Source organism: Doryrhamphus excisus, chromosome 19 (genome assembly GCF_030265055.1).
Source record: "Doryrhamphus excisus isolate RoL2022-K1 chromosome 19, RoL_Dexc_1.0, whole genome shotgun sequence".
NCBI classification, from domain to species: domain Eukaryota; kingdom Metazoa; phylum Chordata; class Actinopteri; order Syngnathiformes; family Syngnathidae; genus Doryrhamphus; species Doryrhamphus excisus.
The window spans coordinates 335,001-352,644 of record NC_080484.1 but is presented as its reverse complement, the minus strand read 5'-3'; the positions used below and the strand labels follow the sequence as shown (position 1 = coordinate 352,644).

The 17,644-nt window shown below is 43.8% G+C and overlaps 3 protein-coding genes across 3 annotated transcripts in view; all 3 read right to left on the bottom strand.

Moving 5' to 3' along the window:
- pdzd8 (PDZ domain containing 8) overlaps window positions 1-2,776 on the bottom strand; it is a 39,543-nt gene extending 36,767 nt beyond the window's left edge. The window contains exon 1 of the mRNA XM_058056143.1: window positions 1,797-2,776. Coding sequence (XP_057912126.1) covers window positions 1,797-2,641 — 845 coding nt within the window. The 5' untranslated portion in view covers window positions 2,642-2,776. The remainder of the gene's footprint in view (window positions 1-1,796) is intronic.
- Window positions 2,777-3,989: 1,213 nt separating this feature from the next.
- Window positions 3,990-11,017, bottom strand: fbxo30a (F-box protein 30a). Its single transcript, XM_058056780.1, has 3 exons — window positions 10,818-11,017; window positions 7,126-9,146; window positions 3,990-6,367 (listed from the first exon to the last, which is right to left on the bottom strand). The coding sequence occupies exons 2-3, from the start codon at window positions 9,091-9,093 to the stop codon at window positions 6,164-6,166; spliced, it is 2,172 nt and encodes a 723-aa protein (XP_057912763.1). The 5' UTR covers window positions 9,094-9,146; window positions 10,818-11,017; the 3' UTR covers window positions 3,990-6,163.
- A 242-nt stretch (window positions 11,018-11,259) lies between these two features.
- Window positions 11,260-17,644, bottom strand: part of si:dkeyp-110a12.4 (pancreatic secretory granule membrane major glycoprotein GP2) — a 6,536-nt gene continuing 151 nt past the window's right edge. The window contains exons 1-9 of the mRNA XM_058056781.1: window positions 17,114-17,644; window positions 15,889-15,977; window positions 15,709-15,813; window positions 13,542-13,702; window positions 13,344-13,479; window positions 13,034-13,128; window positions 12,478-12,646; window positions 12,167-12,281; window positions 11,260-11,543 (exon numbers count right to left, since the gene is read on the bottom strand). The exon at window positions 17,114-17,644 is cut by the window's right edge and continues 151 nt beyond it. Coding sequence (XP_057912764.1) covers window positions 11,368-11,543; window positions 12,167-12,281; window positions 12,478-12,646; window positions 13,034-13,128; window positions 13,344-13,479; window positions 13,542-13,702; window positions 15,709-15,813; window positions 15,889-15,977; window positions 17,114-17,201 — 1,134 coding nt within the window. The 5' untranslated portion in view covers window positions 17,202-17,644 and the 3' untranslated portion in view covers window positions 11,260-11,367. The remainder of the gene's footprint in view (window positions 11,544-12,166; window positions 12,282-12,477; window positions 12,647-13,033; window positions 13,129-13,343; window positions 13,480-13,541; window positions 13,703-15,708; window positions 15,814-15,888; window positions 15,978-17,113) is intronic.

The following is a 17,644-nucleotide window of genomic DNA, read 5'->3' as shown; positions in this document are numbered from 1 at the left end:
CATCCAAATCCCAGGGTGAAGCTGTGCTCACTATTACATCATCTTCTCTCTCACGCCCTCGCTTGATGCACCAATGTGGGTGATGCTCACATCGGTGATGTTTTCCTCTCCTACACGGATCAGAGACGGTCTCAACTGGTTCAACTAAATATTAAATATTAATAACTAAAATTTTTTTTTTTTTACTCGCGGTCCACGTATTTGCTCACGGTGCAACAAAACGTAAAAAAAACCCACATCAAATGAATACATCACGTAAATCAACACCTCGGCGCTAATCATAAAATGCAACTTAAAACGATCATTTCCACATGCCCGCAAGGCATGCTGGGTAGTCCAGCTACAACAACAACGTGAACTATGGACAATAAAACTGGAAATTGGATATCAAGAGTACGTATGTTAACGCCTTGTTTACTATCGCTGACCACTGCGGACCACAGTTTGCCCACACCATGGTGACTTGGTTCCAGACTGGACTGCATGTGTCTCTCTCTCTCTTCCCTCTAGATCCTGGCTGCACCGCCCATTGTGTTCCGCGTCCCGATTGGATGCAGACCATTGTCAATCCATCTCCATTTGTGTAGCCTCTTGTTGTGGTCATCGCTAGCAAATTAGCTAACCGTGTGAGATGCTTGACAACCCCCCCCCCCCCCCACAATGCTCCCCCCATTCTGTCCCCAAAAGTTGGACTTCTGTAGAGAAGGTACAAGTTACGGAATAAATGAATCTTCGGAGAAAGAGGAAAAAAAAGACGACAGGAGCCATATGTTTTAACAAGGATACAAAAACGCCGCAGTACAGTGGAACGGCACCAGATGGAAGAGGCATTTCCCGTGACAATTTCTATTTCAAAGGAAATTTGAAGTTTGAGTGTTTAAACAAGAGAGAAATGTGTAGTAGTAGTAGTAGTAGTAGTAGTAGTAGTAGTAGTAGTAGTAGTAGTAGTAGTAGTAGTAGTAGGCTAGTATTAGCCTGCTTATTGGCTTGCTTATTAGCCTGCTTTTGCCCTATTATTATTACTATTATCATTATTCTTCTTCTGATTATTACTACCACTACTAGTAGTAGTAGTAGTAGTAGTAGTAGTAGTAGGCTAGTATTAGTCTGCTTATTGGCTTGCTTATTAGCCTGATTTTGCCCTATTATATACAATTTGTCAGACATTTTTTTGTTAAAAAAAGTAAATAATTAGGGTTAGGGTTTTAACCAATAAAAAATATACAATTATTTAGCGGGGTTAAAGACCATTTTAGGGGGGGCTGAAGTCCCCCTAAAATATTCTAATAATAATCATTATTAATTAGCCTATTATTATTACTATTATCATTATTCTTCTTTTGATTATTACTACCACTACTAGTAGTAGTAGTAGTAGTAGGCTAGTATTAGCCTGCTTATTGGCTTGCTTATTAGCCTGATTTTGCCCTATTATATGAAATTTGTCAGATATTTTGGGGGGTAAAAGATGTAAAATCAATTTTAAAAAATTATAATCTATAAAAAAAAATAATAATAAAAATAAAATAATAATAATAAAAATAAAATAATAATAATAAAATAAAAATAATAATAATAAAATAAAAATAAAAATAATAAAATAAAAATAAAAATAATAAAAATAAAATAATAAAAATAAAATAATAAAAATAAAATAATAAAAATAAAATAAAATAAAATAAAATAAAATAAAATAAAATAAAATAAAATAAAATAAAATAAAATAAAATAAAATAAAATAAAATAAAATAAAATAAAATAAAATAAAATAAAATAAAAAACAACAATGACCTGACCTGATTTTGTAGTTGGGTAGCGTGTGCTTCTTTTTGATGACCCTTTTGAGCTGGTTGACGATGATGGAGGTGAGCTGAGGAAGAGGTCTTCCCTCAAACTGGGACTTGACCTCAAAGTCGACGAGCGGGTCCTCGAGGAAGGAGAAGGACCAATGGGAGAAGGGCAGGCGCGTGAACTGCAGCCGCAGCCTCCCGACCACGCGCCGCATCTTGACGAACAGGTACGCGGACTTCCAGAAGACCAGGTCCACGTCGATGGCCAGGTGGAAGCCGCCGTTGTACTCCATGTCCACTTCAAAGTTCAGTTCCTCCGGCATGCCGTCCTCGTTCAGGTGGACGGGCTTCATGAGTTTGGCCGTTTTGAAGACCGGAAGCGAATCGCCGAGGGAAATGTCTCGAAGGCTGAGTCCCTCCAGAAGTCGACCCGCCGTCTTTGTCTGAAGCAGCTCTTCGAACTCGACCTTGATCTTCTTGGTCAGCCAGTGTCTGACCACAGGAGTGTCCCGCAGCTCCCTGAACAGGAACAGGAAGATGGCATTCAGGAAATGACAGCTCTCGGCTTTGTCCGAGTCGGCGGCGTCGCCGTGTTGTTGTTGTTGTTGTTGTTGTTTGGGGCTGCCGGCGGTCACTTCCGGCGCTCGTGACGAGGCCGTGGCGTCCTGCTGCTGGCCCGCATCGACATGTTGAGTATTAAAGTAATCCTTCAACGCCTTGTCAGCCACTACTTTGACGTACTGCTCCGTCCGCTTCACGGGCTCCGGGCTCCTACGGCACAGCAGGAACAACTGCAAGAGCAACGTGAGCACCGCTCCGGATAAAGCGGATATCACGATTAGGTAAATCATCTCCGGCGGATGTCAAAGCGTCTTCATAATCCGCTTGTGGTCGTCTTCGTCAAAGCAAGTTCCACCTAGTCGCTCCCCAGGCTGCCATATCGTCTGCTTCTTTCCGGAGCTGCTGGAGCCTTCCCTGATTGGACGAACGTCTTGACGTCACTTTGCGTAATGACGACAGCGGGACGTTACGACTGGCGCTCGTGATAGTGGTGGGCGATACTGAGGATTTTGGAATCGATTCGATACCGCGCATGCGAGACAAAAGCCAACTAAAACGAAACACAGTTATTTATCCGTTTATTTTTCCTTTTTTTAATTATTTACTTTTCGTTTTTAATACGCCTGATTTAGATTATTCCTAATTTTGTTTCTCATAAATTTTATTTTGGAAAACCCATGCTCCCGTCTTATCAGGCATTGCCTGAGCCGGCTATGTAAAAGGGGTACTTGTGTGACCTTTGGCCTTGGGCAAAGGTAATGTGACCACTTTTTCCTTGTAAATGTACAACTTTATTCTCATGAATTCACAACTTTATTTCTCATAATTTATGACATTTTTCCTGTAAATTGACCATTTTAGTGTAGTAAATTATTTACAACCTTTCTCCTAAATTTATGACTTCATTGCAGTCAATTTAAAACTTTATTTCTATTAATTTACGACTTGACTGATTATTTTCATGCTCTGTTGTAACAGGCATTGCCTGAGACAGCTTACAACTTTTTTCTTTGTCATGATTTACGACTTTGAGTAAATCGACAACTTTTTTTCTTGTGGATGTACCATTTTAGTTTAGTAAATCAATGACTTTTCTCAAAAAATTGCAACTTTATTCCTGTGAATCTACAACGTATTTTTCACAAGTTATGACTTATTGAAAATGTAAAATTTTATTGTAAATTTACAAAAAAATGTTCTCATAAATTTACGACTTTGTTGCAATTAATTTTAAACTTTATTTCTCCTAATTTACAAAATTTAAAAAATTTGCTTTTTTTCTAGTTAATTTACGACTTTTAGTAAATCAACGACTTTCTCAGAATTTGACTTTTTTCTTGTATTCTTTAAAAAAAATTTCTCCTAAATTTACAACTTCATTGCAGTAAATTTAAAACTTTATTTGACTGATTGTTTTCATGCTCTGTTGTTACAGGCATTGCCTGAGACAGCTAATGGACTTTGACCAAAGGCATTACAGCATTTTTTCCCGAATAAGTTTAGAACTTTATTCTCAATTCTTTTTTCCAAATGTGGCCCTCATATCCCACGGTAATTAAAAAATAATAATAATGTTGAAATACCATCTCGTCGTATGTCAGCATGCCTGCATGTGTTTTTGTACAAAAGCGCAACAAGAAAGAAAGAAGAGGAGCCTCTTTATTCTTCTTCAGAAAACGCTTCAAAAGTCGAAAGAAATGAAGCTGGCATACGGTGGTGAAAGCACACTTCACAGCTGGAGTGAAAACAATCATAAAAACGTCTAGGAAGGCTGAACACGACCGAGGTGATGAAGAAGGATTGCACGAACTTGCTGGAGAAACAAAGCAAATAAAATCCAGCCTCTGTTTTCCCGGTCGTTCACGTGAAGATGTGCTCATTGAACGCACCGTGCCTGAGAACCCGACCCTACCAGGAACTAAAGTCAGCAAACACATGCGGAATCGTCACCACATTTTACAGTACATGCTTCATGTGCAAATGCGTCACTTGGAAAGACGCCACAAGCGGGCGGCTTTCCGAGTACCACTAACTGTAAAAAAAAAAAATAATAATAATAATAATTGACATATAAAAACAAAAAAACACTTTTTTTTTTTTTGAACACGTTGCTCACATCAGCGGAAATCACAAAACCACAACGCAGCACGTTGGTAGAAAAACACGGCAAGGCGCTACTTTCCACAAAACTCTTCCGACTTTTCCATCGGGCTGCTGGAGCGCCCCCATCCCGCTCGGACCGCCGCGCCTGCGCTACCCGTAGTCAAGTCAAGTATGGCTGGCGAGGGTCTTCGACGGCTGCCAGACGACCTGGCCCGCAGGTTGTTTTCTGACGCTCGCTTCTTCTTTAGCTTTCGATACTTCACCGCTCACCTGCTACATTTCATTTCAGTTATTATTGTTTTTTGTTTTTTTTTTAACACGGCAAGATGGGCACGGCGCTTTCAGTAGAAACATTTGCAATAAACCCCCTGCGGGTGGCGCATATGAAACGGTGTCCACTCCTGTACAAGAAATTGAAAAGCAAAGGGGTGTCCAAAGTGCAGTTCTTGGGCCGTTTGTGTCAGTCTTTTTTTTCTTGGCCTACGAAGAGAACTCAACAAGAATACTACACTTTTTTGTAAAAAAAAAAAAAAAAAAAAAAAAAAAAGGAAATTAAGTAAAAATATGATGAGACAAACTCATGAGAAAGTCAGAATAACGTCATTTTAGTTGCATAAATTTGAAATATTAAAGCGTTTTTAAAGCCGCATTATAAAAAAAACTAATGTTGTAATTTTTGGAAAAATATATACAACTAATTCTATTATAATATATAATTTTAAAAACATTTTTTTAAAGTCCTAATATAAGAAACAAAAATGAAAAAGTGATACTACTGGAGTGAAGTTGAAAATGTGAGAATAAAGAAAACAGCAGGAATAAAAAACAAACAGCTGCAATTGTACAAATAAAGAATAAAGAATTAAAAAAAAGAAAGGAAAAAAAAGTCAAAATATGCAAAAAGTGAAAAAAGTTGAGTAAACTACAGCTGAAATATTAGAAAAAAAAATATTATATTTTCCAAAATTCAAGAAAATGACAGTAGGTATGGGAAAATGTTGACTCTTTAAAAAAAAACAACAAAAAAAAACAACAGCCAAAATGGAGGAAGTGAGGTTTTCAGCCATATGACAAAAACAGATATGGCCGTTATCAAAGGTGGCGTCCTTTTATTGTTCACTATGTGACCCCCCCCCACCTTTGGACACCCCTGCAATGAAGACGCCGGCGGATTGTAACCCGATTGTAAGCAGAGCATCGAAAAGTCAAAAAACAGGGCAAAAACTCTCATATACTATCTGACGGCAAAAGGCAAAAATCCGCCGATAATAATAATAATAATCATAATAATCATAATAATCATAATAACCGAATGAAATGGTCATCTCGATTGCCCGTGTCGTTTTTACTTTGACGCTCTACTTCCTAATCCACCAGCCTGAAAAAATGATGAGCGTGGAACCCGTTTCTAGCGACCGCTCGTTGGGGACTTTTTTTCACGCAACACCGTCGGAACGGGACACGGTCATTTCCTGTGTCGTTCGGACAGAGTCTTCGGAGTCGGCCCGCCCACCCCCACCGATGTACCACAGTACTGACGTTATGGTGTATAAAAAATACTACTCAGTGATTATGTACACAACAGTGGTTTGGTTCAAGCCGTCAGGTTGCAGCATCGCTTAGGAGAATATCAGGTGGTACTTCTGTAAACACATTATCGTTATTACTCATTCTTATCGTAGGGTGAGGTGGGGGGGGGGGGGGGTCACTCAGGCCACGGGCTTGAGGACCGAGCGTAAACACCTGCCCTCCTTGGTGAGCTCGCGGGTGAAGCACATGCAGGGCAGCGGGATGGCCTCCTCGCGCCGCGCCACCGTGTTGAACTTGCACGTCTTCAGGTGGTCGGCCATGCTGGTGATGTTGGCGAACTTCCACTCGTTGACCGTGCCGAACGCCGTGCTGAAGCGCCACACCTGTTGGAAAAATTAAAATTAAAAAAAATGCGACTCAAATTGGGATGAAATTTGGTGAACTTTATTTTGAAGGGCTGTCACTGCGAGACTTGGGTAGGATTAAATGTCGTAGTGAACTTTTTATTAGTTTATTAGCACAGACTAAAACAAAGATTATTAAGGGATGGAATTATAGCCAAGACTACAATATGTCATCAATTTATTTGTAATATTTTTATGGGTTTTTTTCATGTTTTTAAATGATAATAGAATCACATGCATAGTTATGCTTAGATGTGGAATTTATTTCCACATACGTGAATATTATTGTGTAAATAATTATTTATTTTTCATTCTTTAAAGTGTGTATTTTTAATTCTCATTTGTAAAAATAATTTTAATTCATTATGCATTTTATAATAAAAAAATTAAGTATAAAAAAATTAAGAATTCGAGCGCTACTACAATCTATTATTCAAAAGTAGGTGACAAAAATAAAATTGAAAAAAAATAAACTATATTAGGAAAGCAGGAAGTGAACAAATGTAAGAGTTAGTGATTGTAAAAGTACCAGATGGAGGGGTAGGATTTAATAAGCTTTGCTTCTTCCTACTCCTTTTGGACATGTGGAACTGGGAACTGATTATGGGATGCACTCAATTGGAATCTGATGCATGTTCTAATGAAATTAAACCATTAGCATTAGCATTAGCATTAAAGCGTCACCAGTACAAAATGTTTCCAAAACTACCAAGACCTTTAAAGCGCAGTAAACACACCTTGTCCGTGATCTGCCACGATGGCGACCCGTCTTCCCGCCGTTTCTTCTCCCACAGCAGGACCACCATGCCCCGCATCTGCAGCAGGCTGGCGCAGACGTCCCTCATGGTGCGGGACACCCTGGAGAGCTGACAGAGGCTGAAGCTGTCCAGGAAGCCGGCCACGTGCTGCAGCACCTCAAACGGGAGGCTGCTGAACTGGTCGCCGCGGGCACCCGAGCGCCGGGCGCTCCTCGGCACCTTGTCGCCGCTTTTCAGGGGCAGACCCGGCTGGACCCCAAAGGAGCCCAGGTGCCTGTCGTGGATGATGCGGAAGCCCTGCACGGACGGGCAGAAGCGTCTTTGGGAGTAGGTGCAGCCGTAGTAGGCCAGAGGGCAGCGCTGCTCCATCCAGCCGTTGAGGCCGGCGTGGATGTCGCCGTGGACGTTCTTGAAATGAGAGGAGAACTCGTCGCGCCGAAAGAGCTGGCCGCACACGAAGGTGAACATGGAGCGCTGCTTGGTTTGGTAGCGGGCCACGCACTCCAGCACCAGGTCCAGCCGCAGCGTGTGGAAGGGGCTGGGGTTGGACAGCTGCGGGCTGGCGTGGTCGCACGCCGACGCCGACGCGATGTCGCCCACCATGGTGTTTGTGGCCAGGATGGCCGACGGGAAGGAGAAGGTCTGCGTGCCGAAATCGATGTGGTAGCCGTCCACGAACCTGCTATCGGAGATGCCGCGCCCCCCCGGGGAGTCGCCCAGGCAGAAGAGCAAGGCGGCGGTGATGAGGTCGATGCCGTGCAGCCCCATGGGGTCGTCGGCCACGTCCAGGTCGGACGTGTCCACCGCCTTGTCCTCCATTTTGGCTCTGAACAAGTACGGGTCCGACAGCAGGGCCCGGCGGCCGTTGAACGTGAACATGCTGATTCCACGGAGCACCTCCACGCTCTGCAGCTTGCGCTCCAGGCAGCGATACCTCAGCTCCGTGGGAAGCTGCTGCAAAAAGTTATTCCTCACGTTCTCCGACAGCAAGAAGGGCATGGGCGGGGGCGGCGCTCGGGCGTCGGGCTCCAGCGCCACAGCCTCGGGGACGTAATTCTGAGGCACCTCCGGCCACGCCGCGTTGGAGTCCTCCACGGGGTCCTCCATGACGTCCTCCTTTTCGTCAAAGAAGATCTCCACAAAGTCCTCCTCCTCCGGCCAGGTGGGGACATCTCCGTCTGCGTCTGAGCCCGCGGCGCAGTCCGCCCCGCCCACCGCCCCCAGCTCGCAATCTGAATCAGAGTCACTCCCTCGCATGTCCACATTCTTTCCCCCGGCGGTGACATCATCGGCGTGACAACCTCCGTTCTCCCCGTCGGCGCCGCCTCCGCTTAAGTTGCCGACCAGGACGTCGATGTCCGTAGAGTTGGTGAGAATGTCCAAGGCCGCCGCCAAGCTCCGACTCGTCTCCACCGAGGCGCGATACAGGTCGCTGTACGGCTCCTCCTCCATCTCCACCGCCCCGTTGGCCGCCTCGCTCGGCGTCGTGGCCATCTTGTCGTCTGCCTCCTTGTCGCCGTTCTTGGGCACGGTGGTGGCGACCTTGAGGGACTCCAGGAGCATCCTCTGGTCCTGCAGAGCCAGCGCCATGTCCAGCTGCTCCACCTCGTCAAAGTCTTTGCTCAGGTTCTCGTAGGACTTGCGGTCGGCGTAGCTGACGGGCCAGCGGTTCCACTCCATGGTGCAGCACACGATGCTGGCGGGGCACGTCTCCAGGTGCTGCGCCATCTTGATCCGGGCCACGCTGAAGGGGCACCCGAAGCCGCTGTTGAGGCACGGCAGGCGCTCGTACGGGCACAGCAGGCGGTGCTCCGGGAGCTTGCAGGCGTGGAAGACGGCGCCGCACACCAGCGGGCAGCCAATCAGATCACAGGACAGGCCCGCCTCCGGTCTCGCCATGCATCTCCTGTTGATGCATTTAAGGCAGTGGGGGTGCAGAGTCTCCATTTCAACGCGACTGTTCCTTGCCCGGCTGGCAGGGAAAGGGGGGGGGGGCAACCCTGAAAAGAAAAACAAAATAATTTTTTCACCGCACTTTTTCCAGCATAATCACACATTAGAAACTTAGTTGCGTTCGAGCACCAAACACGATAAAAACTCCACCCCGTGTAAACGCCTGTTATAGAGCAGGCTTTGCTACACGTCGTAAAATAAAGCTGTGCCAGCTGTCAGCTGACGTTAGAATGCGAGTGGAATGTTAGGCCTGTTGCATCACACAGCCAATGTTGCTAATGTTTATGTACCGCGCACGTTTTTATACGCAATGATGGTGCATTCAAGGACCGCCTGGAAAAGTGCGACAACTCAAAGCTGAGCAAAAAAAATATATAAATGTTTATTTATATGTTGTATATTTTTATTTAGTCATATAAATGTTTATTTACCGTATTTTCCGGACTATAAGTGGCACTTTTTTTCATAGGTTGGCTGTTCCTGTGACTTATACTCCAGAGCGACTTATAAATGAAAAAAATGTTTATGTTCCATAAACCCTGAACACCTTTTGTGTTCATGTTTATTTTTTGTGTAGCTGAATAAGCATTGTGTTAGCATATCTTACACCTATTCAGCCTGTTCTCTATTCTTTTATTATTGTTACAACTTGCCTTCCAAGATGGCGGAATGTCTGTTTTGGTCAAGTAGTTTGGAAAATAAATTACCCGCAAAAAATGACACTTATACTCCAGTGCAACTTATGTATGTTTTTTTCTACCTAATGATGCATTTTTGGCCTTGTGCGACTTATACTCCGGAGCGACTTATAGTCCAGAAAATACGATATATGTTGTATATTTTTATTTAGTCATATACATGTTTTTTTTAACTCAATGCTGGGCAAAAAAACATCATCAGTGAAACAAGATTTAAATAAATTCATTCATCGTATATTAATCATCAATCAATACATGAAGACAAACTATATGTCTCTCTATAGTCTAAAAGATGCCTTCAAATACAACATCCATACATTCATTCAGAGCTAAAAACAAGGCTAAAAGCAATCATGTGACTTTGTACAAGTTACAGAGAGTAACTGATACTATTTCCGGTGTTTTTGTTCAGCCGCCGAAGTCACATGATGTCATTAATACATCCCAGTGTCAACATATTATTGCTCATGTGTTCCATAAACACACACACGGCCTGGAAGTGTTTACTAAATGTGATGCTGGTGGAGTAACATTTCACAACACTGCTCTTTGGTTACGCGGAAGAGTCACTTCTTCACTTTTTTTACAGACGGTCCCCCCCCCTTTTGGGCTTTTTGTGACCCCTGAGCCCCCCTAAAGACCGCGGGGTCATTGCACAACAAGCGCACTTGTATCAAGGGGATTTCCGGGATAACAAAAGTTCCAATGTGACCCAAACGCAACACCGCATGCAAATCCGGCGTTGCACAGGAGAGCTATTGTTTAGTGTTTAGACGACAATAGCAGCAAGAGACTGTAAAACGAGCCGTAAACAACAAACAACGCGGTTAATAAATCGACAGACGCAGTGCCAACTTAGCTTGTATAGTTACCGGGGTGATTATATGGCAGTTTGGTTTCATATATTAACCCTATTAAATCAAGTGAGAGAACTTTGTCAAACAAAAGAACAACAACATGGCCAGAACAAGCTAGCATGCTACACCGTTTAGCCTCCGCGGTTAGCCGCTAGCTTCTTACCCGGAGTTGGGGAACTCTCGGCGCGTTGTCCGGCTTGTTTTAGTTTATATCAGCTCCAACAGACAAAAATACTACATACATTTGGGGGGTGTTGTCCACGGTCTCCCCCAAAAAATCTTAGCGCACTAAATGTCGCTCGGTGTTGCCCCGCTGTGCTGAATTTTGCTATGGAGCTACTTTGGGGCGCCCCGCTATTGCGTCATCACGCATGGAATTAATCACGTGGGTTGGCTGTACCAATCAGTGTGCTCGGTGTAATAAACAGGAAAAAACAGCAATGTTCATAAGACACAAGTAGTAATTTAAAGGAATAACACACATAGGTTTTGGAAGCATCCAATCATGGATGCTTGGAGTTGTCATACAGCAAAATAATGACACAATAAGATAGAAATATTGATTAAATATTGATAAAATAATTGATTTGGAGTGAACTGGACAGAAGAGTGCAGGTTGTACACATTTGGCATATCACTGAGGCAGACAATAATGTGTGTAATAATGTCATGGAACTCTTTATTGAAGTCAAACATAAAGCATCATCCTGGTCTCATGATGCCACCTCTGAGATGTGGTGAATGTTAGACAGGGTGAGCTGCGCTTCACGAGCCGGGTAGAACCGTCTGGAACGAATCCACAGCTTCCCAAACACCCCCGTGATGACCAGCAGGACCACCAGCAGCCCACCCAGGACAAAAGTCTCCACCGGAGGGATTCGGCCCGCGTCTGGATGAGGGAGAGGGAATGTGCCGTTAGAGACTACTCAAGTGTTTTCAAACACACATTTTATTTTCATTTTAGTCATTTCAACTTTTTATTTATTTCTACACTTTTGTTATTTTCTATATTTTTGAGTCATTGTTATTTGTGTAATTGTTTTTTACATTTTTTTACTTCAGCCTTTTTGAAAATCTATTTTTAAATTACTGTGTTTTTGTAATATTTGTATTATTTATTTTATTTTTATTATTTTTCCATTTTCTTATATTTCAGTAATTGTTCTTTTGATTTTTCTTCTTACACTTAATTTTTGTATTTGTGTATTTTATTTTACGTAATTTGTCGTTATTTTTTTAGCATTTTATTGACATTGTTTTTGTTTTTATACTTTTAAGTAATTTTAATATTTGTATTTTTTATTTTATGTAATTTATTATTATTTTTAGTGTTATTATTGAAGTAATTGTTCTTTTAATTTTAATATTTATATTTTTTATTTTATGTACTTATTTTTTTATTATTTCATATAAATGTTGATATATGTTGTATATTTTTATTTAGTCATATAAATGTTTATCTGACCCATTTTGGGGTTCCGACCCACCAGTTGAGAAAAGAAAAGAACATACTGGAATTGGGCGTTTTGCCGTCATTGGGCAGCCGCCTTATGGGTCCGTAGGACACCGTGTGGGATAGGGGTACGTCCCGCCGCGTCCTCATGAAGCCGTCTTCAGCCGAGCAGTTCTGAAGACGTAGAAACGTGGAGAGAAGAGCTGGTGAAGGTCTTTATTTGGAAGCAAGGCGGGGGTGGGGGGTGGGGGGGCGACTTAGCTGCCAGCTCACGTGTCTTGAGGCTGGTTTGTGTCTAAATTAAGGACGTGAAGCGAGCCACGCTACTTGTCCGAGTGCGGCGCGGCGCGGGCTGCGAGAGTGCACTCACGGGCTGGCACAGGCCGACGCCGCTGTGGCAGATCTGGACGTTGCAGTGGAGGAAGACGTTGGAGTAAGAGCCGCCCACAAACTTGAACATTTGGATCCTGAACATGGCCTCGGGACCCTGGCCGTTCTTCAGCACGCTCAGGGTCCGCTGGTTCGTCAACACTGGGCAGCTGAGACGGGCGGGGCACAAAGTAGTCAGGGAGGACAGTGAGATTGAAAAATAAACGCCATTTCCTGACAGATTGTGACGTTAAAGAGACTTTATGTGCCCCCCCCCCCACGCTTTCATTGCTGCGCTAACAGCGCCAAATGCTGCCTTGTTGTCAAGGACGTGCACAGCTGTTGAAACGCAAACTCTCTCACTCCCAGGGTCACATGATCAGGCTGCCACAGCTTCTGCCTGTCCTGTCCTGCAACAAACTCTCTCATTTCACTTTTCCAGTCCGAGCCCCTCGTGGAAGTGTGGTCCAATAGCACAATGTGACACACACACACACACACACACAATTTCACCACAGCGTCCATCAAATCACTGTTAGCTCATATTACACACACACCTGTCTCTGATGAAGGTGTACTGGATGTTGCTGTACGGGTCACTGGTGGGCGTGGCCCAGCATCTCTCTATGCGCAGCATCAGGTGAGCTGGAATCTGTGGAGAAAAATAAATACATAAATAAATCAATCAAGTCAGTAAAGCCAACGGGTGCCTGGCTAGCATGCTACAAACTAGGGAAAGGGAAAAAAGTAGAAACCAACAGGAGTCTGGTGTTTCTTTTGGTAGGTCCCATGTTTACATGGACATTGAACGCAACATTGTGTGCTGGGATTGAAAGAGTTAAGAACGTTGCAAATCCTCGTAGTTACCATGAAGACTTTGACAAAGATGTCATCGTCCAGGGTGAGCGAGGGCACCGTGGTCCATCTGTCCAGGAAGGCCTCGTCTTTGAACAGCAGCATGGACACGGAGAAGTTGCCGTCCTCCGTGTTCAGCGTGATGGTCCTGTGGCGAGAAGGTCAATGGAAAAACCGACGATGCACCCACCCCATCGGCCTGACGCTCACCTGACGTCCACACGGATCATGTTTTCCCCAGCCGGCTGCTGGACCATGTAGTTGATGGGGTAGCGGCACACGAAGGTGATGTTGATGTAGTTCCTGGTGATCACATCCGTGTCGTTGTGGTGTATGGTGTTGACGAACATGATGTGCGAGTCGTCCGAGGTCTGAGGGAACACAAAACATATCAGTCAATGTTTATTTCCAAGGATGCTAATATCCTGCCTTGGGGCGTGATCATTGTCTTATGTGTCTTTCAGCATTATTAGAGCTCTCTAGAGATGAAATAGTACCCCTATAGTCACCTTTACACTCTTATTACCCACAATTGTAGACATATGAGACATAGAAAACATGTTTGCCACCTTTTAAATACACTTTTTAACGTGATTAGAGCCCTCTAGACATAGAATAACACCCCTATAGTCACCTTTACACTCTTATTACCCAAAATTGTAGACAAAATAAGACATGCGACATAGAAAACATGTTTGCCACCTTTTAAATGCACTTGTTAAAGTGATTAGAGCTCTCTAGACATGAAATAACACCCCTATAGTTACCTTTACACTCCTGTTACCCAATATAGTACACATAATAAGACACAGAAAACATATTTGCCACCTTTTAAATACACCTTTTGATGTGATTAGAGCCCTCTGGACATGAAATAACACCCCTATAGTCACCTTTACACTCTTATTACCCAAAATTGTAGACAAAATAAGACATGAGACATAGAAAACATGTTTGCCACCTTTTAAATGTACTTGTTAAAGTGATTAGAGCTCTCTAGACATGAAATAACACCCCTATAGTTACCTTTACACTCCTGTTACCCAATATAGTACACATAATAAGGCACAGAAAACATGTTTGCCACCTTTTAAATGCACTTGTTAAAGTGATTAGAGCTCTCTAGACATGAAATAACACCCCTATAGTTACCTTTACACTCCTGTTACCCAATATAGTACACATAATAAGACACAGAAAACATATTTGCCACCTTTTAAATACACCTTTTAATGTGATTAGAGCCCTCTGGACATGAAATAACACCCCTATAGTCACCTTTACACTCCTATTACCCAATATAGTACACATCATAAGACATAGAAAACCTGTTCACTAACTTCTAAACACACTTTTTAATGTGATCAGAGCCCTCTAGACATGAAATAACACCCCTATAGTCGTCACTCCTCCATACGCTACATACACTCCTGTTACCCAATATGGTATAAATAATAAGGCATATACTGTAAGACTTAGAAAACCTGTTTTCAACCTTCAAAATACACTTTTTAGCATTATTAGAACTCTCTAGACATGAAATAACACCCCTATAGTCATCTTTACACTCTTATTACCCAATATAGTAGACCAGGCATGTCAAAAATGATTTATATTTCAAATTTATGTTACTAAAATGAGGTTATTTTTCATCATAATGTTACGTTATCATCAAATGACACCGTTTTTTCTGACATTATTCCGGTAAAAGTACTGCTAATTTTTAAAGTTTTCTTTTGAAATGATATTTTTTAAATGTACTGCAAGCCGTACTGCAATATCCCGCCAGCCAGTCCTTGCATAAGCGTGCCATAGAGACATATACCATAGAACTGTTCCAGGATTTCCAAGTGTAAACCGCTACAAGGCCGCCATTTTTTTTTTTTAACGACCTGCTGGTAACGACACGAGCACTGACTACGTACGTGTGAGGCGAGTGGCAAGTCTGGAAAAGAAGGAGAAGGTGAAAAGCTGGCACCGCCTTCATCCTGATGGTGTGAACTTTTTCTTACTCCTCAAGCGCCCCCCCACCCCCACCCCCACCCCCTCTCAATGAGTTGCAAGCCCCACCCCCTTGTATTCAAACAAACAATCATCATTTCCAGTACTGATAATTTAGAACCAGGAGGCCATTCAAGGCAGGGAGCCTCATTCAGTTGAGTGGTGGAAGGGGTGCATGGGGGGTGGAGGGGGGTGGAGGGGGCGGTGGTGGGTGGAGGGTGCGCTTGACGAGTAAGAAAAATGTTGTGAAATCAGAAACAATGTCAATAATGAAGATGTAAAGTAGATTCTGTCTTCATCAACTTGTCTGGAAGTCATGCCCAAAGTATGTTTCATGCCCCCCCCCCCCACCCTGCCAACCGGGGGGGGCTCTTACCGTGACGGTCCCGCAGTCAGACAGATTGGTCTTCACGCTGAAGACGTAGTCGTCGCCCACCTCCACCCCTCGGCATTCGGGGTCATTTAGATGCAAATCCCAAACCTGACACAACAGGACAAACATTTAAAAAGAAAAATAATAAAAATAATAATAAGCAGCTGGAATTAGGTGACTTGCATAGACTGGAGGATCTTTACGCAGGAAGAAGGCGCCGGGGATGACCACCTCCATGTGGTCGTTGGTGCAGATGACCGTTTCATTGAGCTCTAATGAAAACACTATTAAACCATAGCCAAGGAAAAACACTTGGAGCTAGCATAATTAGCATAACTAATAACAGACAATTCTAAATGATATGAAATGACAAACAAGGAAGGTCTAGCATTTTGTCCTATCAAGATGAACCCAAGTCCGACCCCCCACACCCCCCCAAAAGCGGGCACGGGCTTTCGTTTGGGACCACCCCCAACTTCCTGTGAGCACTGGAAGTGGGCGTAACCGCCAAAAAACTGTATCCGTATCTCGGGAACCGGAAGTCGTACAGAGTCGCGGGTGGTCTCAACGGAAAGCTTGTGGCCAAATTAGTGTAGGCGGAAGTCGGTTCCGACTCGATACGACCTTCTGTTGTGGAGTTATTGGCGGAAAACGTGTCGTCCATTGAGATTGCGCTGTTGGAAGCAGCAGTACATTAAAGTGACCACCAGATGGTGCTATTTACCAAGTAGAATTGCTAATTTCCCTAGTAATTATTATTAATAATAATAATAGGGAAATTAATTAATACTTTTATTTGTATTAATGCTCAAACCAGCTGCACGGTGGTCGTGTGGTTAGCATGCAGGCCCCACAGCTAGGAGACCCGAGTTCGATTCCACATTTGTGTTTGCATGTTCTCCCCGTGCATGCGTGGGTTTTCTCCGGGTACTCCGGTTTCCTCCCACATTCCAAAAACATGCTAGGTTAATTAGCCACTCCAAATTGTCCATAGGTATGAATGTGAGTGTGAATGGTTGTTTGTCTATATGTGCCCTGGGATTGGCTGGCCACCAGTCCAGGGTGTACCCCGCCTCTCGCCCCAAGACAGCTGGGATAGGCTCCAGCACCCCCGCGTGACCCTCGTGAGGATAAGCGGTAGAAAATGAATGAATGAATGAATAGATCATGAAGCGATTTCTATGCTTTTAGGCAAAGAGTAAGCACAATTTGCTTAAATTTTATTCTAATATTGGGCTATATTCAAGGCATTATCATTATGATTTTTTTCTAAACGTGATAATGCAAGGCATGATCTTTTGTTATGACTATTAAATACACAAAGTGGAATTAACATACAGTCAGTGTCTCATTATTAGAGTGAAATATATTCTACAAAGCTTGGTAAGAAAAGGTTCCCTGGACTCACCCTCCTCTTGCGGCTGTAGGTAGACGTCGGAGAAGACCGCCCTCAAGGTGAGCATCAAGCAGGCTAAAACCAAACTGGCGGCTCCCATCTTCGCTTTCCGCACGCCGCCGCTGCCGCCGCCGCTTTTTTCCCCCCGCTCGTGTGAATCTTCTGGGAATGTTCACCACTGCCGCCTCCTCCGCTGACAACTGTCAGGGCAAGACGTAGCACCCTCCGCTCCCGCTCGGACCCCTAATGAAGTGGGAGCCTCCCTCCGGCCACTAAAAACACCATCTTGAATGATGTCCCCGCCAAACAATGAGATTCCGCACATGAATAGGGGGAGCTGATGGGAGTCCGAGGTAACACCCGGTTGGGCCCGCCTCCCGCCGCCGTGTCCTCTTAGTAAACATCTTACGACTGCGTGGCAACCATGCACTACTGCACTTTGTAGTCAGTCTGCAGCCTTTTGTCCGCGTCTTTACTGCCGTGCGGGAACCCCGGGGGGCGTCAGGTGAAAAGAAACGCGGGTCCTGAGAGTTGCACGTGTGC